The sequence below is a fragment of the Salmo trutta genome, chromosome 13, assembly GCF_901001165.1.
Source record: "Salmo trutta chromosome 13, fSalTru1.1, whole genome shotgun sequence".
Taxonomy (NCBI): Eukaryota; Metazoa; Chordata; class Actinopteri; order Salmoniformes; family Salmonidae; genus Salmo; species Salmo trutta.
In genome coordinates, this window is record NC_042969.1 from 57,711,545 (window position 1) to 57,736,672 (window position 25,128).

The window sequence follows — 25,128 nt, forward strand, 5'->3', positions numbered from 1 at the left end:
TAAATCACCAACAGTGTCACCAGCAAAGCACCCACACACCATCACACCTCCTCCTCCATGCGTCACGGTGGAAACTACACATGCAGAAATCATCCGTTCACCTACTCTGCATCTCACAAAGACATGGCGGTTGGAACCAAAAATCGCAAATTTGGACTCATCAGACCGAAGGACAGATTTCCACCGGTCTAATGTCCATTGCTCATGTTTCTTGGCCCAAGCAAGTCTCTTCTTCTTATTGGTGTCCTTTAGTAGTGGTTTCTTTGTAGCAATTCGACCATGAAGGCCTGATTCACGCTGTATCCTCTGAACAGTTGATGTTGAGATGTGTCTGTTACTTGAACTCTGTGAAACATTTATTTGGGCTGCAATTTCTGAGGCTGGTAACTCTAATGAACTTATCCTCTGCAGCAGAAGTAACTCTGGGTCTTTCTTTCCTGTGGCAGTCCCTATGAGAGCCAGTTTCATCATAGCACTTAACGGTTTTGCGACTGCACTTGAAGAAACTTTAAAAGTTCTTGAAATTTTCCAGATTTACTGACCATAATGTCTTAAAGTAATGATGGACTGTCATTTCTATTTGCTTATTTGAGTTGTTCTTGCCATAATATGGACTTGGTCTTTTACCTAATAGGGCTATCTTCTGTATACCACCCCTACCTTGTCACAACACAACTGATTGGCTCAAACGCATTAAGAAGGAAAGCAATTCCACAAATTAACATTTAACAAGGCACACCTGTTAATTGAAATGCATTCCAGGTGACTACCTCATGAAGCTGGTTGAGGGAATGCCAAGAGTGTGCAAAGCTGTCATCAAGGCAAAGGGTGGCTACTTTGATGAATCTCAAATATAAAATATATTTTGATATGTTTAGTACTTTTTCTGTTACTACATGATTCCATATGTGTTATTTCATAGTTTTGATGTCTTCACTATTATTCTAAAACTTTTGAAACTGGTACTGTATATCATAGTTCTACAAAGCAGGATTATGGAGTTAGTGTCATGCCTGCTCCCACTCCCCCTCTCTGGCGCTCGAGGGCGCCAGGATGCCCCTCATTACGTACACCTGTCACCATCATTACGCGCATCAGCGCTTCATTGGACTCACCTGGAATCCATCACTTTATTGATTGCCTCCTTATTGATTGCCTCCTCTATATCTGTCTATTTTTCAGTTTGATCCCCATGTCAGCGTTAATGTCGTTATGTTTCCCCTGTCCAGACGCTGTCCGTGTTTTGTTTCATATCTGTTATTTATTAAATATTCACTCCCTGTACTTGTTTCTCATCTCCCAGCGTCTGTCCTCACAGATAGCCAGTTAACCTTTCAATATATTCTGATATAACTTTTTATTTTGTAGAATGATAAGCTTGAAATGGGATGGTCTAATTGATTTAACAAACGAATAGACATATCGAAGTTGACCTTTTTTATTTAATTATAAAATCAATAGTTATTTCTGGTTGCTTATCAAAGTTAGCTGGCTAACTCATTTATCCTGCTTTGTAGCATACCCCTCAGTGCTAGGTACAGAGAAGTTGTGTTGTATGGCATCTCCTTGTTTAACACACAGCAAAAGCAGTTGTCACGTCCTGACCAGTTAAGGGTTATTTGTTGTTGGAGTTTGGTCAGGATGTGGCAGAGGGTATTTGTTTTATATGGTTTGGGGTGGTGGTGTAGGTTGTTTTATTTATGTATTCCGGGGGTTTTGGGCACTGCTCTGTGTTTATGTATTTCTAGGTTTAGTTAGTTAGTTGTGGGTATAGGTTCTAGGTTTGTTTTCTATGTAGAGTTAATTGGGATTGGACTCCCAATTGAAGGCAGGTGTGTTGAGTTGCCTTTGATTGGGAGTCCTATATTAGTAGGGTGTGTTTGTCTGTGTGTTTGTGGGTAATTGTTTGTGAGCACTGCGTTTATTGAGCCTGCTACACTGTCTAGTCGTGAGTATTGTTTTGTTTTTTCTGTGGATGCTTTTAGTTTTTTCCATTAAAAGAATGAGTATCCACATACCCGCTGCATTTTGGTCCTCCCTTCAACTCCACGACGAAATCCGTGACAGAATTACCCACCAAACCAGGACCAAGCAGCGGAAGAATTCTGGCGAGGACTGGGGAAAACGACTGGTAAGGGAGCCCGAGAGGCAGCCCCAAGAATATTTTTTTTGGGGGCACAAGGGCTGTTTAACGAGGCGAGACTGGAAACCCAGGCCAGCTCCCCGTACCCTTTTTAGAGGTAAACAGACTGGACAGGTCCCGTGCTTTGGGGTAGGTGCTATGGTAAGGCCTGGTATTTTCAGGCCAGTATGCTCAGTACCAGCACCCCGCATGTGCCAGGGGAAAGTGGGCATCGAGCCAGCAGGGGTGATGCCAACCCTGCGCTCGAGACCGCCAGTACGCCTCTACGGTCCAGTATTTCCCATTACACGCACTAGCCTTGAGGTGCGTGTCTCCGGGCTGGCACGTCCAGTACCAGCCCCACGCACAAGGTTTCTAGTGCGTCAGCCCAGCCTCGCCAGTCAGGAGCTGCCAGAGTGGCCCGACTGCCCGGGTCTGCCAGAGTGGCCCGACTGCCCAGGTCTGCCAGAGTGGCCCGACTGCCCGGGTCTGCCAGAGTGGCCCGACTGCCCTCCGGCCCAGCCAGAGTGGCCCGACTGCCTTCCGGCCCAGCCCGAGTGGCCCGACTGCCTTCCGGCCCAGCCCGAGTGGCCCGACTGCCCTCCGGTCCAGCCCGAGTGGCCCACCTGTCCTCCGGCCCAGCCCGAGTGGCCCGCCTGTCCTCCGGCCCAGCCCGAGTGGTCCGTCTGCCAGGGTCAGCCCGAGTGGCCCGTCTGCCCGGCGCAGCTATCGGCGCCACCGAAGTGGGCGACGCCGAAGGTGGAGCGAGGTCCACGTTCTGCACCTGAGCCACCCCCAGGATAGGTGGGTTGGGGAGGGAGGGTGTAGCACAGTGCCGTCATTGACGGCAGCCACCCTCCCTTCCCTCCCTTATTGTTTAGGGGGATATTTTTTGTTTGGGGGTTTGTTTTTTCTTTTAGGTGCATTCCGGGGTCTGCACCTTTAGGGGGGGGGGGGGTACTGTCACGTCCTGACCAGTTAAGGGTTATTTGTTGTTGGAGTTTGGTCAGGATGTGGCAGAGGGTATTTGTTTTATATGGTTTGGGGTGGTGGTGTAGGTTGTTTTATTTATGTATTCCGGGGGTTTTGGGCACTGCTCTGTGTTTATGTATTTCTAGATTTAGTTAGTTAGTTGTGGGTATAGGTTCTAGGTTTGTTTTCTATGTAGAGTCAATTGGGATTGGACTCCCAATTGAAGGCAGGTGTGTTGAGTTGCCTTTGATTGGGAGTCCTATATTAGTAGGGTGTGTTTGTCTGTGTGTTTGTGGGTAATTGTTTGTGAGCACTGCGTTTATTGAGCCTGCTACACTGTCTAGTCGTGAGTATTGTTTTGTTTTTTCTGTGGATGCTTTTCGTTTTTTTCATTAAAAGAATGAGTATCCACATACCCGCTGCATTTTGGTCCTCCCTTCAACTCCACGACGAAATCCGTGACAGCAGTGTCTTCCATGAGGAAAGCACACTCTCTTGTACTGTTGTTTCTTTACCTTTTTACCTTTTTACCTTTCCTTTTGGACTAGACGGTCTCTCTTCTTTATTTGGAGAAGAAGTGACAAGTATATTTACTCTAGCTTCTCTCTTTTAACTATCACTGGAGACACATGAAGTGAAGAGCTTTCATAAGAGTTTGGTTTCTTTTTTTAAAGCATTCTCCCAATGTGCACAGGCACCCATGCATGCACGCACGCACATACACACACGCGCATACACACACGCGCATACACACATGCGCACACACACGTGCACACACACGTGCACACACACACACACACACACACACACACACACACACACACACACAGAGAAACCTATTTCTGTCAGCTGTTCCCAGTGCAGTGTTGTATAACTGCCTACCCACACACACATAAATCAGACCAAGTTTATTTAGCACAGATCCTCTCGACGGAAGTTATCACGCTGTGTATAAAACAAAGTGATGGATGACAGCAGACGACAACAATAGCAGAGGAAATCACGGCTTATGATCACGAAATGCCACTGCTGAAGGCAAATAGCTGCAGTTTTTCCTATGTCTATGAGCAGGTGAATAGTATTACCACAGCAGTATCATAAACATGACACAAGTCCGGTTATTAGGTGTCATGTCCATTCATGACCAATCATGTCAGATGACATACTGCCTACGAGCCCTGGTCAAAAGTAGTGCACTTAATAGGAAATCAATAAGATCTCCCGGTTTTACCAATTTGGCTTCAGATTCAGACTTTAATCCACGTTTCTCCAAACGTCAAATTTAGAAAATAAGGGTTGGGATAGGGTTAAAAGGTTACGTTTAGGCATTCATTACGAATCATTAAGTTATGGGTTAAAGTCTGATGTCCTCAGGACATGAACAGATGTCAAATTTCAAAGTCAATCTTGAGCGATTTTCCTGACGGAATATGGGTACAATTTCAGACTCAGCCAGAGCCTCTAGAGGTTGTTCCCAGCAGTCCTCCTAGCTCTGTGTCTGTCCTCTGAGGTCTCTCTCTCTCTCTGCTCTGGGACTGGCACTGTCTCCAGTGGGGAACAGGAGGGGTGGGGGTGCTATATTTAGACTCCTAACTCACTCTACAGTATTGGCAAATAGAAGCGATACAGCAGCTCTGCAAAAGCTGTTTTCTTTTCATATCAGAGCTCCCCTGGGCATCTGATTAAGTGTGTAGGCTTGGTAAAGTGCGTGTGGTGGTGGTGGGGGGGTCGGTGCATGTGGGGGTGCATGGGCGTGTGTGCGTGTGTGTCTTTACCATGCCTGCTGACCCCCACCCCCTGTGTCATAGTGAATTATGAGCGTGATCATTTGTCAGCATGAGTTGTCAGCATGATCAGAGAGAGAGAGAGAGAGACAGAGAGACAGAGAGAGAGAGAGAGAGAGAGAGAGAGAGAGAGAGAGAGAGAGAGAGAGAGAGAGAGAGAGACAAAGACAAAGACAAAGACAAAGATGGGGAGAGAGAATAACAGAGGGCAGAAAGAAAGAGGAAGAAAGAAAATGAGAGAGGATGGGAGATGGGGAGATGGGGTCTGATGCAGACACCCAGCCAGTCTCCCTGACAACACTGCCCAAGGCAAACACACACACACACAGCAGGGTGTCAAAACTGTTTGGTCACAGAGTGCAGTGCAGGCTTAGCTTTCTACAGAGATAAAGGAATAGGGCTGCGATTTTCCTCCCTCCTATCTTCTTCACATTCTCCTTTTTGGCACCTTGACCTCTCTCTTGTCTTTACCTCTTGTCATGTCTCCTTTTCTACAACATCTGAGAATATGTGCGGTTGTGTCTATGTGTGTGTGTGCACATGTCTCCACCCAACAAGATCTCACGGCCACACTTCAGTATCCAATGTTTGTCCGGGGGGGGTTTGAGGTTTGGGATAGGGTTAAAACAGAAAAAAATAACAATGTATGCCTAGCAATGGGATTGAACCTGCAATCCTTTTAGCTGTAGAGCAAAACAGTCAAAATCATTAAATTTGGATGGAACCAAATCAAAGTATGATGGCCAAAGTTTGACAACATTGATACATTTTGATCATTTGATCATAAAGTTACTGGTCCCCTCCCTCATGTCAAACACTTGGATTCAGGAGGCGGATTATTAAGGGAATAGGGTGACCCTAACTCTAATTTTATACACCAATGGTAACAAGTCATTTTCCTCAAATTTGTAGCACTTCTATCCCCCCCAAAATATTATGGGTAATAAAAGGCTATTTGACATGGGATCTTTTTGTTCAGGAACTTTAAGCCCTTCCTTTATCCCCACCCATAACTCCCTAGCAAGCCGTGAGCCTGCTCGATGGTAATAGGCACTCATGTTGCCCCTAGTGACTGGTATGGAAGGCATCTCCCGATGTCCTGGAGACATGGAAAAACATCTAATATTACAGCCTATCTGGTGTGACCTGGCTGCTCCACTCCCACTAGCTTCCTACATCCTGTTGCTTTATGAGAAATACTGATAAATTGGGTCACCCTCAGTCAAACCAGACAAAACAGTCATTTTGTCACACCTTCTGCAATTGCTGCCTCCATCTCAGCCACTCTCAAGGTGCCACCCTTGCCTCTTCCCTCCTCACCTCTCTCCACCTTGACCCTCTGTCCTCCCTCCTTCCTCAGGAGAATGGTTCCATCACAAGCTGTTTTTATCAGGATCGTTGCCATGGTAGCGCAGAGAGGAGACTGTAGTTTATTGTGATAGGACTGTGCGTGTGTGTGCGTATGAGTGTGTGTGAGCGTGTGTGAGCGTGTGTGAGCATGTGCATGCCTATGTGAGTGTGTTTGTGTCAGCCTATGTGTGTGTGTTGGCCTGTGTGTGTGCGTGTGAGCGTGTTACACAGTCAATATAATCTGGGAGCATGTTGATTGCGTCAGTGTGTGTATTTCATCGGGCTAATGAAGAGAGGCTTTCAGGGTCTGCTGATTCGTGTATCCAGATGCAGGGAGGACTCTATATCACCCAGATTGATGGACATTTATTATTTCACTGTCACTGCAGAGAGGGAGGAATAATCTACTGGAGTCAGTGGGTTCTGTGTGGGTCTTCTTTCTTTCTTTCTCATAGATTATGCATGTATGAACTACACATTAACACATCTAGCCCAAAGCAGGAGGTTTAAAAAAAATGTACTGGAGCATGTCTTTAAGTATGGGCTTTCTGGCTTGGGTTAATTAACAGTGCCTGTTTGTTTGTATGTGTTTGTGTGTGGGCTGGGGATGGGGGACGGGGCATGGGTTTGTGTGTAGACAAAACAGACGCTGTAGGCTACGTCCCAGTGAGTCCACAGACCCACCTCAACACCCACAATGCGGTTCTTCTCAACCCCAGAACCCCACAGCATTCCTGCCACCAGACCAGATGCTCCCCACCCCCTCTCTCGCTCTCTCTCTCTCGCTCTCTCTCTCTCTTTCTTTCTTTCTTTCTTTCTTTCTTTCTTTCTTTCTTTCTTTCTTTCTTTCTTTCTTTCTTTCTTTTCTCTCTCTCTCTCTCTCTCCCTCTGTCTTTAATTTTCTTTCCTTCTTCCTCTCTCTTTGTGCTCTCTGTCATTCTCTCTCCCTATCTTTGTCTTTCTCTTTGTCTCTCTCACTCTCTTGTACTCCCTTCATCTTTCTCAGGGTATCAGGGCAGTATGTGTGAACAGAGGGTGGACCCATGTGCCTCCAGCCCCTGCCACAACAACGGGAGCTGCTTCCCCCAGGGTCCCGGCCTGGACTTTGGCTGCAGCTGTGCTGCCGGCTTCACCGGCCCAACCTGTGCCCAGCTGGTGGACTTCTGTGCCCTCAACCCCTGTGCCCACGGGATCTGCCGCAGTGTGGGCACCAGCTACAGGTGTCTGTGTGTCCCAGGTGAGCCATTAAATAACAGTGCCTGTTTAAATGGGGGGTACTCTTTATCTGATCAACCTTCCATTATCCACACTATAGATAAGCTCTAAGACTATCTAACAGATGAATTCTCCCACAATAAATCAGATATCACAGTAAACCTGCCGCGTACAATATACAGTACATTCAGAAAGTATTCAGACCCCTTCACTTTTTTTCACATTTTGTTACGTTACAGCCTTATTCCCCCCAAAATGTTTTCTATCACTCTACACACAATACCCCATAATGACAAAGCAAAAACAGGTTTTTATTATTTAGAATTGTTTTTTGTTTTTTTAACAGAAATCTTACATTTTAATCTCACATGTTGAAGCACCTTTAGCAGCCTCAAGTCTTCTTGGATATGACGCTACAAGCTTGGCACACCTGTATTTGGGGAGTTTCTCCCATTCTTCTCTGCAGATCCTCTCGAGCTCTGTCAGGTTGGATGGGGAGTGTTGCTGTACAGTTATTTTTCAGGTCTCTTCAGAGATGTTCAATCGGGTTCAAGTCCAGGCTCTGGCTGGGCCACTCAAGGACATTCAGAGACTTGTCCCGAAGCCACTCATGCGTTGTCTTGGCTGTGTGCTTAGGGTCATTGTCCTGTTGGAAGGTGAACCTTCCCCCAAGTCTGAGGTCTTGAGCACTCTGGAGCAGGTTTTCATCAAGGATCTCTCTGTACTTTACTCTGTTCATCTTTCCCTCGATCCTGACTAGTCTCCCTGTCCCTGCCACTGAAAAACATCCCCACAGCATGATGCTGCCACCACCATGCTTCACCGTAGGTATGGTGCCAGGATTCCTCTATATGTGATGCTTGGCATTAAGGCCAAAGAGTTCAATCTTGGTTTCAAAAGACCAGAGAATCTTGTTTCTCATGGTCTGATAGTCCTTTAGGTGTTTTTTTTACAAACTCCAAGCAGGCTGTCATGTGCCTTTTACTGTGGAGTGTCTTCTGTCTAGCCCCTCTACCATAAAAGCCTGATTGGTGGAGTGCTGCAGAGATGGTTGTCCTTCTGGAAGGTTCTCCCATCCCCACAGAGGAACTCTGGAGCTCTGTTAGAGTGACCATTGTGTTCTTGGTCACCTCCCTGACCAAGGCCCTTCTCCCCCGATTGCTCAGTTTGGCTTGGCGACCAGTTCTAGGAAGAGTGTTGTTGGTTCCAAACTTCTTCTATTTAAGAATGATGGAGGCCAAGTTGTTCTTGGGGACCTTCAATTCTGCAGAAATGTTTTGGCACCCTTCCCCAGATCTGTGCCTCGACACAATCCTGTCTCGGAGCTCTACGGACAATTCCTTCGACCTCAAGGCCTGGTTTTTGCTCGGACATGCACTGTCAACTGTGTGACCTTATACAGACAGGTGTGTGCCTTTCCAAATCATGTCCAATCAATTGAATTTACTACAGATGGACTCCAATCAAGTTGTAGAAACATCTCAAGAATGATCAATGGAAACAGGATGCACCTGAGCTCAATTTCGAGTCTCATAGCAAAGGGTCTGAATACTTATAAGTAAGGTATTTCTGATTTTTATTGTTAATACATTTGCAAAAAAAACTGTTTTTGTTTTGTCATTATGGGGCATTGTGTGTAGATTGATGAGGGGAAAAAATAATTTAATTCTGTAACGAAATACATCGGGAGTCAGGAAGCAGGTGCAGAAGGTGAGTTTAAAAATGAAACGATTCAGTTGAAAGAACATGAGAAGCATACAGAATGTGAGAGAAAACAATACTACCATGTGACTGCTGTCTACTGAGGGCTAAATAAAGGGGGGAGTAAAAAGGAGATAATGATAACCAGGTGTGTGTAATGGTTAGTAGACCGGTGTGACAGTACCGCTCTCTGTCCGTACTGCGTGACAGTACCGCAAGACAACGCCGGCCAGGAGGACTGCCCCGAGGGTGAGGAGCGGGCCGGTCCGGACGGCAGAGATGGAAATCCCGGATGTTGGGGTCCAGGATGTCTGCCCCTGGGACCCAAGAGCGCTCCTCAGGACCGTACCCCTCCTAGTCCACCAGGTATTGTAGCCAACCCCCATGACGTCGAGATTCCAGGAGGGACCTAATGGCATAGGTAGGGTTCCACTCGATGTCCAAGGGAGGTGGGGGGGGTGTCTCGGGGGATGGCATCTGCCAGAGGACCAGGAACCACTAGCCTGAGGAGGGAGACATGAAAGGATGGTGAGATCCGGTAGTTGGAGGGGAGTTGTTGACGATAAGTTACCTCATAGACACTCCGGAGGACCTGATGGGCCCCACAAACCGGGGACTCAGCTTCCGGCAGCGCAGGCGGAGTGGGAGATTCCTAGTGGAGAGCCAGACGCGATCACCAAGATGGAACCTCCGCCTCACTGTGGTGGCGGTCCGCCTGATCCTTCTGATGGCGGAACCACTCGTCCACTGCAGGGGCCTTGGTCTGGCTCGGAGTCCATGAAGCCAGGGCTGGATGGTATCCCAGGACGCACTGGACGTGAGTCAGCCCGGTGGAGGAGTGCCGAAGTGAGTTCTGGGCGTACTCCTCCCAGGGAAGGAACCGGACCTACTCCCCCTGTCAGTCCTGGCAGTGACTCATTAGGAACCTCCCCAGCTCCTGGTTGATCCTCTCCACCTGCCCATTGGACTAAGGCCAGTATGCGGATGTCAGGCTGACCGTGCCCCCAGCTTCTCCATAAAGGCTTTCCATACCCGCGACGTGAATTGGGGACCACGGTTGGAAATGATGTCCTCCGGAAGACTGTAGTGCTGAAAGACCTGCTGGAATAGTGTCTCCGTGACCTGGAGAGTGGTAGGCAGACCAGAGAGAGGCATAAAACGTAAGGATTTAGAGAATCTGTCAACAACCATAATAAGTGGTAAAGCCATCAGAAAGGGGGAGATCAGTTCCAAAGTCTACGGACAGAGAGCGGTAGGTAGAGCAGAGAGAGGGATAAAATGGCAGGATTTAGAGAATCTGTCAACAACAACCATAATAGTGGTAAAACCATCAGAAAGGAGGAGATCAGTTACAAAGTCTATGGACAGATGTGACCAAGGCCGCTGAGGCACGGGAAGGGAAAGTAGTTTCCCTGCTGGAGCGTCCCGGGGAGATTTGGATTGGCCACATACAGAGCAAGAGTTGACATATTGGGCGACATCCTGCGAAAAGGTGGGCCACCGGTACTTGTCGGAGAGGAATTGGATGGTGCGGATGATACCTGGGTGTCCAGTGGCGGGGGATGTGTGCCCAGGTCAACAGCCGATCCTTTTACCCCCGTGGGGACGTAGAAGTGTTCTGGAGGGCAGGTAGACGGAGCGGGTTCCCTCTCCAGAGCCTGGCGGATGTCCACATCTACATCCTAAAACATGGGGCTAACGATACGGGAGAACAGATTGATGGGCTGGGGGGCACTCACAGGACCCTCCACCGACATGGAACCACAGGGTACGGGATTGCATGTCCTCTGGCATCCTGGTCCCCAGGCAGTGATTCTTATCCTCGACCAGGAGATGGTGGGGTTATGACGTTGGAGTCATGGGAGGTCGAGGATGACTTTGTGTATGGGTGGGTTGATGATGAGGAAAGCTTTCCTGGTGCATGGGTCCCACGGTGAGGGTGAGTGGTGCTGTGATGTGCGTAATTGTGTTGGATCCCAATGGTCACGCATCCAGGGCTTGAACCGGAAAAGGAGAGGGGACAAAGTTATGGTCAGGGAGGAGGCAAGGGCCTGCTTGATGAAGTTCCCTGCAGCACCAGAGTCCACTAGAGCTGTAGAGACAACACCTGAGGGATAGCCAGCCAGTGAAATGGGAACCAGAAAGGGTTTGGCGGAAAATTATGATGATGAAATACTCATGCCTACCCTGGGAGATGGAAGATCACGGGGCCGCCCCTCTGCTCTAGTGGACCCCGGGTTCGGATGCACCGGACACCACTGAAGCTGGTGCCCATCCTGGCCGCAATAGGGACAGAGCCCCAGGTCTCCGGCGACGCCGCTCTGCCACAGAGAGGTGTATGGCCCCTACCTCCATGGGTTCAGGCTCTGCCTCAGGATAGACAAAGGAGGGAGGCGAGTGCGAGGTGGGCACCGGCGCTCCCGAAGATTGCCTTCCTGACAAGCCAACTCCGTCTGGACCTCTTCACGCAGTCCTCTCCAGAAGAGAGTGTGGAGCACCGGCTCATTCCATCCGCTGGAGGCTGCCACAGTCCGAAAGGTGAAGGTGTACTCCGCAGCGATCTGGGCACCCTGCTGGAGTTGGAGAAGTCACTCACCTCCCTCTCTGCCCTCTGGAGGACGGTCGAAGATCGCCCTGAACAGAGCCATGAACCTCTCATGGGAACCCAGCTCCTCCTTTCCTCTCTCCCAGACGGCTGTAGCCCACTCCAACGCCCACCCTGTCAGCAGGGAAATGACCGTGGCAACCTTGGATCTCTCGGTCGTGGTTGCTCCCATCTGATAGGCGAAATAGAGGGAGCCCTGGAGTAGGAAGCCACGGCATTTTGACAGAGTACCGTCATACATCTCCGAAAGGGACAATAAGGCATCGTTGACCTGGGTGGACAGCTGACTAGGCTGGGGGACTGGCTCACTGTGGCCTTCTGATAGGCGTATTGAGAGCCTCACTGGGTGTGTCGAGGCGGTAGATAATGCGTAGGACCTCCTTCATGGTTGTACCCAGTTGCGTCAGCTGGTTCGTGGTGTTGGTGGAGTAGATGACCCTGTTCCTTGACCACCTGGAAGATGGTTTTATCCTCTGCTGCTTCCATGTTTTGAGGTAGTATTCTGTAACTAAATACGCCGGGAGTCAGGAAGCAGGTGCAGTAGGTGAGTTTAATAATAAAACAATGCTGATGAACAGAAAATGAGAAGCGTACAGAATGTGAGAGAAAACAATACTATCTAGTGACTGCTGTCTACTGAGGGCTAAATAAAGGGGGAGTAATCAAGGAGATAATGATAACCAGGTGTGTGTAATGATTGTTGCCAGGGCCGGTGGTTAGTAGACCGGCGACGTCGAGGGCTGGAGAGAGGGAGTGGGAGTAGGCGTGACAAATCCATTTTAGAATAAGGCTGTAAAGTAACAAAATGTGTAAAAAGTGAAGGGGTCTGAATACTTTCTGAATGCACTGTACAACATCATAAATTAGCATTGTTACTACTCATCATTCCACAACCCATTCCCCACCCCAGTGATATCATTGATTACGACACACCGTGGGTAAAGCATGACTGACGTGTCATTACAGGCTCATTGATCATGCCACTGGTTTTTATGGCTCCATGCTCAGATTAATGGTGTGGAATGATGACAAATCATTATCTCTTATCCAGCAATTACCCAGCGTTGTAACCAGACCTGGGTTCAAATAGTATTTGAAATAATTTCAATTACTTTAGCTGGGCTTGATTGAGCGTGCCTGGTACAAGGGAACCAATAGAATAGTTGCAAAATTGCAAACCCTGCCCATTTGGCAGGCTAAAACAAATGGTAGTAATATTGGAAAGATTTAAAATAGTATTTGATCCCTGGTCTGGGTGTGACTGCAGGACCCTATCAGTAGAACCATCAACACAGTCTGTCCTAGAGTTCCCTTTATATATCTTTCCATCTTTAAGTTTTCATTTTGATTTAATTTGCAATCTTAGGTTGAGCGTGGAGTGAGATACACTCTAAATTAGTAATGGCCGTTTTTGATTTTTTACCGAAACAACCCACCTTTTTAGATCACTTCACTTAAAATCGTTCCTTTGGTGATCACACTATCCACTCTATTGTCCTCTGTAGCCAGATACTTCTCACTGTGTTCATACTCTCATTAGTATATTATTGTCTCATAACATTGAATTATGTTATTTGTTCTCTCATAGAAACAACCTCCGACCTTGCATTGGTACAGTATGTTCCTTCCCATGTATATACTGACAGTATATTCACACATAATATAACATCTCTTTTCACCTTTCACACTAACATATTCACACTAACATATTCTCTGTTATTCTCCATTGCTCATCATCTCTTTCTCTCTTTGGCTTTCTGTCCCGCTCTCTTTGTCTATCTTTCCTCACCTCATTTCCCTCTCCCCCGTCATGTGGTTGCCATGGCGATAGATTTGTATTAGGATCTCTTTTAATTAGGTGAAACAGTTGCTTTCCACTTCCTTCCAGACCACTGTCTGTCTGCAACCGTTGTCTGACTACACAAGTTGTGCAGATGATGTCGTCCAATCATACATTTCCGTTCTTACAGCCACCATCTAATGGGAATGTATGATTCGTGATTTGCAATCAGCATTCCAGCATTCCAGACGCTTAACTCTCCACAACCAGACTCCACACACACATAGACATGCGTATGTTCATGCACACACACATGCAAGAAGGCACACACACAAGCAACCAAAACACACAAACACACACACAAACACACACACACACACGCACACACACACATACAAACACACACAAACACACACAGACAGACAGACACACACATCAGACTCGCTTATGGAAATAATTGACCTTTTCTCCTGTTCATCAAAATGCCAGCTGGTGTCTGTGTCCTCTACAAGGAGAGGAGGCTGTGAAGGAGCTGATATATACTCTAGTAGTGGATCCCAGGCTCCCTGTATCCATATCAGACAGAGGAGAGTCAGACTAGCCAGAGGAAATGGGTCTGGGAGTCTGGGAAAGGCACTTGACATTTCACTGGCTTTTTATGAGAACCTCTGGGATTTATCAAGGCTTACTTTGTATGTAAATGTTTCCTCTCATGGTAAACAACAAACACATGCACACACAAGCAGACAGCCAGACACACACACAGCCCAACACACACACACACACGCATTACACATACAGACATGTCTATACTCAGTACGGTAGCTTCTGCTTGTAAGCTCTGAAGAAAGAACACAATGTCCTATGTCAACTCTGAGATTCTGTCAATCACTGTGTTCTGACCTTGGGCTCATATTGCTTCTCTTTTATGGGGAAAAACACGAAAAGCCACTGTTCTCAGTCCCAGTGCAAACCTGCCACCCAGTGGTAACTGGAGTGTACTGCATTTAATAGACCAACAGTCACGGCTGAATCATGCCTGTATCGATGTAACCATAGAATTACATCTAGAATTGATTTAATAGGATGTCTGTGGATGTAGCATCCACAAGGTTTAGTCATGTAGGGAAACAAATGCATTGACTTGTTCCGTCTAAGTGATAATCTCTATATAGAAATAAAGGCACATTAAACCACTTTTATCTCACCCATTAAAAACATATCTTAAAACATATGATGTGCTGAGGTGTTTCACTGTGATCTTCTCGTTAGTGATATCTAAACGTAATCATTACTTGAACTGTCGTCTAATATTATGATCAAAGACAGTGTGACTTGATGTGTGTGTGTATGTGTGTGTGTCTCTCCCAGGGTACCATGGTCTGTACTGTGAGGAGGAATACAACGAGTGTCTGTCAGCCCCCTGCCAGAACTACGCTACCTGCAGAGATCTCATCAACGCTTACGAATGTGTCTGCACTCCCCAGTATGAAGGTAGGTGTGTGTGTGTATGTGTGACTGACAACTCAACGGGGACAGTTTTAAGCATGTTATCCTGGGGTGGGCTTGTGTGATGATGCTGATACTGCAATATGTATGCTAATTCAATGAGTTTCTACAACCTGTATTACAAATGTATTCATATAAGTGATTGTATGTTGTCTACAGTATGTGTTTTTGTAGTAGATTGCGAGATAGTGTGCTGAGTTGGTGTAAACTGTTATATGTAGAGCAGACCTGGATTCAAATACAATTTGTAATCATGTCAGATGCTTATGCTGTGCTTGATTGAGCTTGTCTTGTTGCAATGGAAACAATAGAAAAGTCCCAAAAGTACAAACACAGCCCCCCTGGCACTCAAGACAGGCTAAAGCTAATGCTTAAAGTGTTTGAAATATTTCTAATGGTATTTGAACCCAGGTCTATAGAGAGTACTGTGTGTGCGTCATTAATGGGTCATGTGTGTGTGTCCCTGTGCAGGCAGACACTGCGAGATCTACAGGGATCCTTGTCTGAAGGCTCACTGTCAGAACGGAGGACGCTGTGATAGTGTGGGCCTCAACGCCACCTGTGTCTGCCCACCTGGTTACCTGGGTGAGGATTTCAACTCTGCACTGTATGTGTGTGTGTGCATGCATGCGTGTGTGTGTGTGTGTGTGTGTGTGTGAATACACGTCTGTCACCCAGTCTATCATAATGGGCCTTGGTGACACAAGTGGGAGTAGGCTGTTCTGATTAGGGAGCAAACCCCCTCCGATCACTTTGAAAATATACCTGTACCTGCTGTTCCAGTTAAACATAACTCTACCCCCACACTATCGGTTCTCTCAGGGGAGGACTGTGAGGTTGATGTCAACGAGTGTGAGAGCAACCCCTGTCATCACGGTGGAACCTGCATCGGCCAATCAAATGCCTACACCTGCCACTGCCCCCCAGGCTGGATAGGGGCCAGCTGTGAGATACGTAAGTACATTACCCAGAATCCCCTGTTTGAAGGAGTTAATTATGATATATGATTACATGTATATGCCTTTCTTAAGTTATTCATAACAATCTGTCTGTCTGTCAATCTCTCAGACTTGCAGTGGAAGACGGCCCACCCCGAGGACACCCTGACCAACATGCCACGTCACTCCCTCTACATCATCATCGGTGCCCTGTGCGTGGCCTTCGTCCTCATGCTCATCATCCTCATCGTGGGCATCTGCCGCATCAGCCGCATTGAGTACCAGGGCTCATCTCGCCATGCCTACCAGGAGTTTTACAACTGCCGCAGCATCGACAGCGAGTTTAGCAACGCCATCGCCTCCATCCGCCATGCCAGGTGAGACGGCACCATGTTCGTTTACTATAAGAATACAAGTGCCCCAACATTGTTAACATTTAATGTGTTCATTTGATTCAGCCATTACAAACCCCTCCTGTTATAGATTTACTGTTTACCTGGAGATAAAGGCCCGTTCAAGTTTCAGGTTTTTAATGTCACATGCACAAGTACAGTGAAATGCCTTTCTTGCAAACTCAAAACCCAACAATACAATAATCAATAACAATGTAATACTAGAAAAAACACGAGATAAAGGACCGTTCCGGTAGATTTGTGGGGAAATGTGCAATACCTCTCTTACAACACCATATTCATATTACTCTGTTAGTAACATGCAACATATCCTTTATAACATTACACTCACCTGCCACCTGTATTTCATTCTCAACCTAGCAACTCTACACTTGAAACATTTAGAACTGTCTTGCGTGTAGCTAGCTGTCCTACCTGAAGTGATGTTCCATGTATGTGTTTTTGTCCCCTCTCTCAGATTTGGGAAGAAGTCCCGGCCAGCCATGTACGACGCCGCACCCATCACCTACGAGGACTACAGCCCTGACGACAAGCCCCTGGTCACTTTGATCAAAACAAAAGATTTGTAGAAAACACAGAGGCAGCACACCCACCCACACACAGTACCACGCATCACCTGTTCACACATACAACTAACTGGACATGTTCGGATGTGCACCAATACACACAAATTCAGTCAATGCAAACCATTTAGTATTTCTTTACATAAACATTGAAAAAATAAATGTGGACAAAACAATAGTTCCGCGGGAAGAAAAATACAAATCTATTTTACGGTTGGAATATCCATAAAGCTACTGTAGCATAAGAGCATACCTTGCATTATTTTAGTAGGTGTTGGGTGACATTGCCATGTTGGTTGCTTCTTCTTTCCAGTAGAATGTGACTATATTACCCAGGATGCCATTGGGGTCCTAGAGAGGGCGGTTCCTGACGTCCCCCACAAACCCATGAGCTCAGTTTAAAGTGTAGATTCAGCAGAGGCTGCTGATAGGAGTTCTTACAGGTGTGGTAGAAATAGGTGCACTTGTCATAGTGCAGTACGATATATATATATATCTTTCTATATAAAACATCTGCAGTAGGTTGCCTTACTTGGTGCATGGGTAGATTTGATGGTTTCTGCATAATTTTGAAACCCTCCGTACATTGTGATTGATTTACTGTATCTTTACCAGGTTTGTGCCAAAATCGTCTCCTTCTTCAGGCAACAACGTGTGGTAGAAGTAGAACAGACGTATAAAACCACTATGGGGGAAGCTTTAAAACAGTGTTCATTTTAAAAAACATTGGTTGTCATGTTTTTGTTATTTACAAGTTCTGTACAAGTAAAGAAGGAGAAATAATTGTATTCACAGTGTTGTATGGTTTCCCTATATGAGGACAGTGTTTTTCGCAGGAGTGGTCGGAGTAGCCAATGGGCGGGTCTTGTGTGGATGACTGACAGGTGGGGAGGGCGGGTCTTGTGTGGATGATTGACAGGTGGGGTCAGCTGGTGGGTCTGCTCCAGTAACATGTGCTTCTGTGTCCCAGGTATAGGTGTCTCTCTCTGTCTGTGCGGATGTGTTGTTCCACTCAGGGTCAACCCCTGGGTGCATTGGTTTTGGGGCGCCGGATGGGCGGAGCACTGAGTGAGCTCTCCACTTGACTGATGTTTAGCCTACTAGGGTCATTGTCCTTTTTTTAAAAGAGAAAAAACACATGATTATTATCTATGTTCAATGATGTAACAATAAAGGTTTAAGTGAACACAAACCCAGCTGGTGTCTTGTGTGAGTTCCGTGGTGTTTGTCCTTATCATGACACCAGAGGTCTATTTGTGTCTAGGAAAACATTTGACTCACAGGGTTCTGTTGACTCAATGGAAATGTACTATGACAAGACTTGGTCACTGTAATACATGTGTTTAAACATGAGCATTTATATGTAAAACCTCAGCTCACTGACGCACTCATCCCGTCACGCCGGCTCAAGCATTGGGCAGCAACAAAGGATCGCCACTTCCTTCGGTCTTTGGCCATCTTCTCCGCTGTGCTCCAGCTCTACTGGTGTCTACTGTCTACTGGAAAATAATACTGAAGTCGCAAAGGTGATTTATCACGACATGACAACTGGATTTGGATAACCTCCAAAGCACAAGGCTAAGTACTCTTTTTGGACAAAGCACAAGGCTAAGTACTCGTTTTGGACAAAGCACAAGGCTAAGTACTCGTTTTGGACAAAGCACAAGGCTAAGTGAAATACTAATACCTCGCCTTACTTAGACTAGTGCTTTGAAAACCAACTCAAAATTATATCATATCAATATTGTGCATTTCACAACTCCTGAGAACCTTATCAATCTTATCAACTGAAGGAAAAACAGGTAAAAACCAGAGGTTTTGTCAGCACTGGCGTTATCTATCATCAAGCCACTAAAAGACACAACAGACTATATGACCTCAACAACACTGGCCAGACAGTTTTCAGAATTAACTCAACACCCACTACTATAGGACAATGGGCAACATGTTTCCACTAATAGACAGTCTCTCCATGCCTAGTTGCTCCATGTCAGCAGTGGGAAATACCCTTGTTGTTAGCCCTGTGTGTGGCCTTGGTGACCTCCTGCTTGATCCAGATGTTCCCAGAGTAAACATCTGTAAATACAGGCTAGCTGTGATTTTGTCTCGACACTCACCGCGCCTAAAAACACACACACACAAACACGGACACACACACACACACACACACACACACACAAACACACCCAGGGCCACACACGTAAGCATGCACAGACACACACACACACACACACACACACACACACACACACACACACAGAGAGAGACAGACTGAGTGGAGATGAGAGGAACCAGTGGTTATTGATGAGTTTCACCCTACACTGCTGTCTGAGTGGGGGACTTTCGTTGACCCCCTTTCCCCTTTCCATGACCTCCAGGGTCACAGGCACTGTTTGGCCTCCGCAGGGAACCATTGGTGGGCATAGCTCCTATAAACTGAGTCATTGCCAGATCTGATGGAGCCATTTCACTGGAGCCAGAAGGCTGGAATGTAGAAGTGCGCCATCAACCATCAAAACCATGGGCAAACCATAACAGGAGAAAGCAATTAGTAAACCAAGCTGTGGAGTAACACTGACCAAAATTGCTTGAAATACTAGCAATATTTTTATGTGAGCCTTTAATATGCAGTCAATGGAATTATTTTGCGAGTTTGTTTCTGTTCTCTGTGTTCTCTGGCTGGCTATGGGCTCGTCCTGTCGTTACTTGCTGCTGTCGCTACCGCTCCCTGCAGACCAGTCTCGGAACTGCTCGCAGGCGGAGCTTCATCACGCTTCATTGGAATTCACTGTCTGCTTCTCTAGATTGCAGAAGAGGAGAAGCAAGCGCCGAGAACGAGCAGATGTGAGCTGGACTACACAGAGAATAACCAGCTTCAGTAGAGACGGAAACCTTTGATTCTTCTAAAATGTGGCAGCCAGCGACAGAGCGATTGCAGGTATGTATTGATTAGTATTCCAGACCAGCGCATATTTAGGGATATTAATGTCTGTCTGTCAGATGTTTAACGGTATGAAAACCCATCGTGCATATTTGCCTGGTCTCTGTGCTTTTTTGTTGTTGGTCAGATGCAAAACACAGTCTTCTCCGGATGTGTTGTGTGTTTCAGTCCTATCATTTCACAAAGGATTGTTTTATTACGCAGGTGGCCGCCTGCGCGATGGTAGGCTCGTTTCTCTGAACTCAAACCCTCTCTCTTTCGTGTTGCCTCCTCTCTGGAGTAGCCCCATTACCCAACTAGTTCTAGGCTACGTTGTATCGCGTTCATACACGTTACGCAAGCCTGCTAGGTTACAGTGTAAACTATAGGTTTATCAGACTCCTGGAACTCCGCTTGAATATGGCCATCCCATTTTCATCATGATAAACCATTCTGAGAATGTGCTATATTGTGTAACATCTACTTGCTGGACCCCATTTCTGTCAAGCTGTTTTTTAGTTTGAGTAATGTTGCAGAGGCCATGGATCACCCTATAGTTGGGATCATCAACTAGATTCAGCCGCGGGCATTAACCGGGGTTTCGGGGGGGGGGGGGGGCAGAATATTATTGCAAAATATTTGTAGACTTCAAATTGACCGATAAGAAGCCCAAACAGATCAAATATTTGATTAAAACATAATCATTTCAAAACTTGCTTACATTTGTATAGGATCACATTCGGAAAGTATTGAGACTTTCAGACCTTCGCCTTTTCCACATGTTTAGCTACAGCCTTATTCTAAAATGGATTTAATAATAAAAAATAAAAAATGCAACATTTAATTTTTTTAAATTTTTATTTAACCATTATTTAACTAAGCAAGTCAGTTAAGAAGAAATTCTTATTTACAATGACGGCCTACCCGGCCAAACCCGAACGATGCTGGGCCAATTGTGCGCAGCCCGATGGGACTCCCAATCACGGCCGGTTGTGATACAGCCTAGAATCGAACCAGGGTCTGTAGTGACTCCTTGGACCGCTGCGCCACTCTGGAGCGACTCATCAATCTATACACAATACCTCATTTTTTTAATTGTAAGCAAATATATATCAAAAAACAGAAATACCTTAATACATAAGCACTGCCGATTTTAGCATAAATCTTGGTAGGGCAAAAAAAAAATTAAGTGGAATGCATGCCAGCAAAGCCACTACACAACACTAAACAGTACATTAGTTGCACTATAATGGTGACAAATGGTGCCTACAAACTGTTAGGGCCTACATAAAGCTGGCCCAACTGCTACACCTGGCTATCAGTTGAGCCTTGTCTGGCAGCGAAACAGTTTGTTCAGCCTCATTTACTGCCTTTAAAAAAAACATAGCTGACATGGCTGACTTGCTTAAATAAATGTGGTTTCTAATGACAATTGAGAAGTACAAACTATGGCATAAGGGGACGACAAGCGGATAAGAGGCAATCCGTTATTTTGATTAAGACAATGAGCGAGCTAGGATGGACGGAATCAATATAACTATTTGTTTAGCACTTTTGAAGTGTACAGCGACAGAATTCAGAACAGGGGCCGTTTGTCACGTCCTGGCCAGTATATAAGGTTAATTGTTTTGTAGTTTGGTCAGGGCGTGACAGAGGGTATTTGTTTTATGTGGTTCAGGGTGGTGTGTTTGGTTAAAGGGTGTTTGATTTAGTATTTCCGGGGTTTTGGTTTATAGTCTATGTTTATGTATTTCTATGTCTAGTCTGGTGAGTGTGTTTCTATGTTGTGTTGATTGGGGTTGGGACTCTCAGTTGAAGGCAGGTGTTGTCTATCTGCCTTTGATTGAGAGTCCCATATATTAGGGTGTGTTTGTGTTTGTTATTCGTGGGTGATTGTTCTGTGTTGAGCCTATGCTTGGCCAGACTGTTAGTTGTTGTTAGTTCGTTCATTTTTCTTGGTTTGTTATTTTGGTGTTCATTTTGTACTTATTAAATACTCAAGATGAGCATACACGTACCTGCTGTGTTTTGGTCCTCTTTCACCGACGACAACCGTGACACCGTTCTAACAGTGCTCTCCCTGTACACCAAGTTAGAACCATAGGATAAATAAAGGGGGCATATAAGCAGACAATGAAAGCTCTTACAATATTTGACAATTACATTTCTCTAAAACAGGTTATAGGCTACAGTAGAACAGTCAGCACAGTAGGCGAAATGAATAGGGGTAAATATACCAAATTATTAGGGTGAGGCACATGGGCTACTAACAGCTTACTACACAACATACACTTAGTATTACTTTCTTAGCTACAGTATACATATCTCCCTGGCATATTACATTATTTATGAAGCTGCATACAATACATTTTTGGACTCACATTGTTGTGCTCGGCTAATCGTGCTTCTACACCGTGCTTCTACACCTGCATTGCTTGCTGTTTGGGGTTTTAGGCTGGGTTTCTGTACAGCAGTGACATCAGCTGATGTAAGAGGGGCTTTATAAATACATTTGATTCACTTGAATAGAAAGGTGGTGCGGCGGTCCTCCGAGTTAACAGTTGTTTTGACTGCAGCACAAATCATGCTTCATTGATAGCATGGCCAATGTTGACATTTTATAATTTGGAATTTGGAAAAGAGCACCTTAATCCCAGATGTGGGGCCACACAGCCACTGTCAGTGATTCCTTCCAAACCACTCGTTGAATATGCGATTTCCAACTTGTTGTGTAATGTTTATGTCCAATGGCCGATGAGCACCGATACGTTTTATCTATAATTTCTCTTCATATGACAAGAATTAAAAAGGATTTGCCAGTAGATTGTCGATTTGATTCATGATGATGACTGCTAGCTAAGATTGTGAAAGTATAATGTTGACATGATCAGTCCAATCAAAGCTACTGGGATTTGACATCATTTTATCTGTGGCCAATGACCTTTAGCCTTCTTGGATTGGCACTTCTATGGCAGCAGCCAAGGGGCTAGAATTTTCAAGGTCTGCTCTTATAAGGTCCCACAGTTGACAGTGCATGTCAGAGCAAAAACCAAGCCATGTGATTGAAGGAATTGTCCGTAGAGCTCCGAGACAGGATTGTGTCGAGGCACAGATCTGGAGAAGGGTACCAAAACATTTCTGTAGCATTAAGGTCCCCAAGAACACAGTGGCCTCCATCATTCTTAAATGGAAGAAGTTTGGAACCACCAACACTCTTCCTAGAGCTGGCTGCCTGGCCAAACTGAGCAATCAAGGGAGAAGGGCCTTGGTTAGAGAGGTGACCAAGAACCCGATGGTCACTCAAACAGAGCTCCAGAGTTCCTCTGTGGAGATGGGAGAACCTTCCAGAAGGACAACCATCTTTACAGCACTCCACCAATCAGGCCTTTATGCTAGAGTGGCCAGACAAAGCCACTCCTCAGTAAAAGGCACATGACAGCTCACTTGGTGTTTGCCAAAAAGCACCTAAAGGACACTCAGACCATGAGAAACAAGATTCTCTGGTCTGATGAAACCAAGATTCAACTCTTTGGCCTGAATTCAGAGCATTATGTCTGGAGTTAACCTGGCACCGCTCATCACCTGGCCAATAGCATTCCTAAGGTGAAGCGTGGTGGTGGTGGCAGCATCATGCTGTGGGGATGTTTTTCAGCGGCAGGGACTGGGAGACTAGTCAGGATCGAGGGAAAGATGAACAGAGCAAAGTACAGAGAGATCCTTGATGACAACCTGCTCCAGAGTGCTCAGGACCTCAGACTGGGGTGAAGGTTCACCTTCCAACAGGACAACGACCCCAAGCACAGCCAAGACAATGCAGGAGTGGCTTCGGGACAAGTCTCTGAATGTCCTTGAGTGGCCCAGCCAGAGCTGGACTTGAACCCGATCAAACATCTCTGGAGAGAGATTAAAATATCTGTGCAGGGACGCTCCCCTTCCAACCTGACAGAGCTTGAGAGGCTCTGCAGAGAAGATTGGGAGAAACTCCCCAAATACAGGTGTGCCAAGCTTGTAGCGTCATACCCAAGAAGACTTGAGGCTGTAATCACTTCCAAAGGGGCTTCAACAAAGTACTGAGTAAACGGTCTAAATACTTATGTAAATGTGATATTTCAGTTTTGTGTGTGTAGATTGATGAGAAGTATTTATGTTTTTATCCATTTTAGAATAAGGCCATAACGTAACAAATTGTGGAAAAAGTGAAGGGGCCTGAATACTTTCCGAATGCACTGTATATCTCTCTATTATGCGTGGGAATACTTTGGAACAGATTTCCCAAATTAAAATCACTTGGACCTGATTTGCTGGTGTTTTTACGGTCTTTTATGTCCAACAATTTTTTTAAAAAGTATACAAATAAAATACAACTTTTTGGGGGGGGTCAGAACTTGGGGGGGCCAAATAATATAATATTCATCCTGCAGGTCGCCAGTTGGGGAACCCTGCCTTATAGTCTAGTCCCACATAGCCAACCGAGGTGTCATTAATCACTGAAATTCAAGTAATTACCACTGATTCTCTGACCTGTTTGGAAGTGGTGAAAAAATGCTTAATGACACGTATTTTGATCTTCAGGGGTGCGGGGCAAGCCGTTCAATGAGGCTGGCTTCACGTCTCCTGTAATGCTATCCAGATATTGCGTGGACTACTTTGCCAAATTAACTTGCACAATCCCTCTCACAGTGCTTGCCCAGGCATCAAGAAGATTGAATCTCGTAGTAAACTTGGGTAAATAGTTTTAAGTGATACTATCTACATATTTTATAACTGCACGCCTTGAAATACTACCACTTTAAGAGGTGAATGTTTATCACATTGTAATTGAGTAATTACGCCTTACACCAGCCACCAGACCAGAAAGGACCAATTTATTCCCATCACATGTTCTGAAATACATAAGGACCTATACACCTATAGGACCTCCATATTTCTGCACAATTATGTTTGCCTACATTAATGTATAGACTATTTAAAACATGATTTAATCCTCATAGGGGCCTCTGAAGTGCTAACCCCCTTAATCTTTTGGTCACAATGCCGGCGTAATGTGACAAAAGTGCCTATTCAAGCATTTCTCCAAAATATTTTTGGAGGCTCAGGTTGGTTTCTCAGATTCAGTCTGGCCTTCCCTGATCTGTTCATTGCAGCCTAGTGGTACTAACAGCGTGGCCTGGCCTTAATGTGTTCTGGTGCTGATCTCCATACTCCTTACGCTGGGTTGACTGACGGAGCCTGTCCCAGCCTACTGATCCCAGATTG

The 25,128-nt window shown here is 45.8% G+C and overlaps 2 protein-coding genes across 2 annotated transcripts in view; both read left to right on the forward strand.

The window, feature by feature from the left end:
• LOC115206160 (delta and Notch-like epidermal growth factor-related receptor) overlaps positions 1-18,144 on the forward strand; it is a 70,663-nt gene extending 52,519 nt beyond the window's left edge. The window contains 6 exon segments of the mRNA XM_029772811.1: positions 7,235-7,465; positions 14,901-15,023; positions 15,510-15,623; positions 15,861-15,992; positions 16,107-16,353; positions 16,847-18,144. Coding sequence (XP_029628671.1) covers positions 7,235-7,465; positions 14,901-15,023; positions 15,510-15,623; positions 15,861-15,992; positions 16,107-16,353; positions 16,847-16,958 — 959 coding nt within the window. The 3' untranslated portion in view covers positions 16,959-18,144.
• A 1,613-nt stretch (positions 18,145-19,757) lies between these two features.
• Positions 19,758-25,128, forward strand: part of LOC115206161 (PTB-containing, cubilin and LRP1-interacting protein-like) — a 37,323-nt gene continuing 31,952 nt past the window's right edge. The window contains exon 1 of the mRNA XM_029772812.1: positions 19,758-19,890. Coding sequence (XP_029628672.1) covers positions 19,861-19,890 — 30 coding nt within the window. The 5' untranslated portion in view covers positions 19,758-19,860. The remainder of the gene's footprint in view (positions 19,891-25,128) is intronic.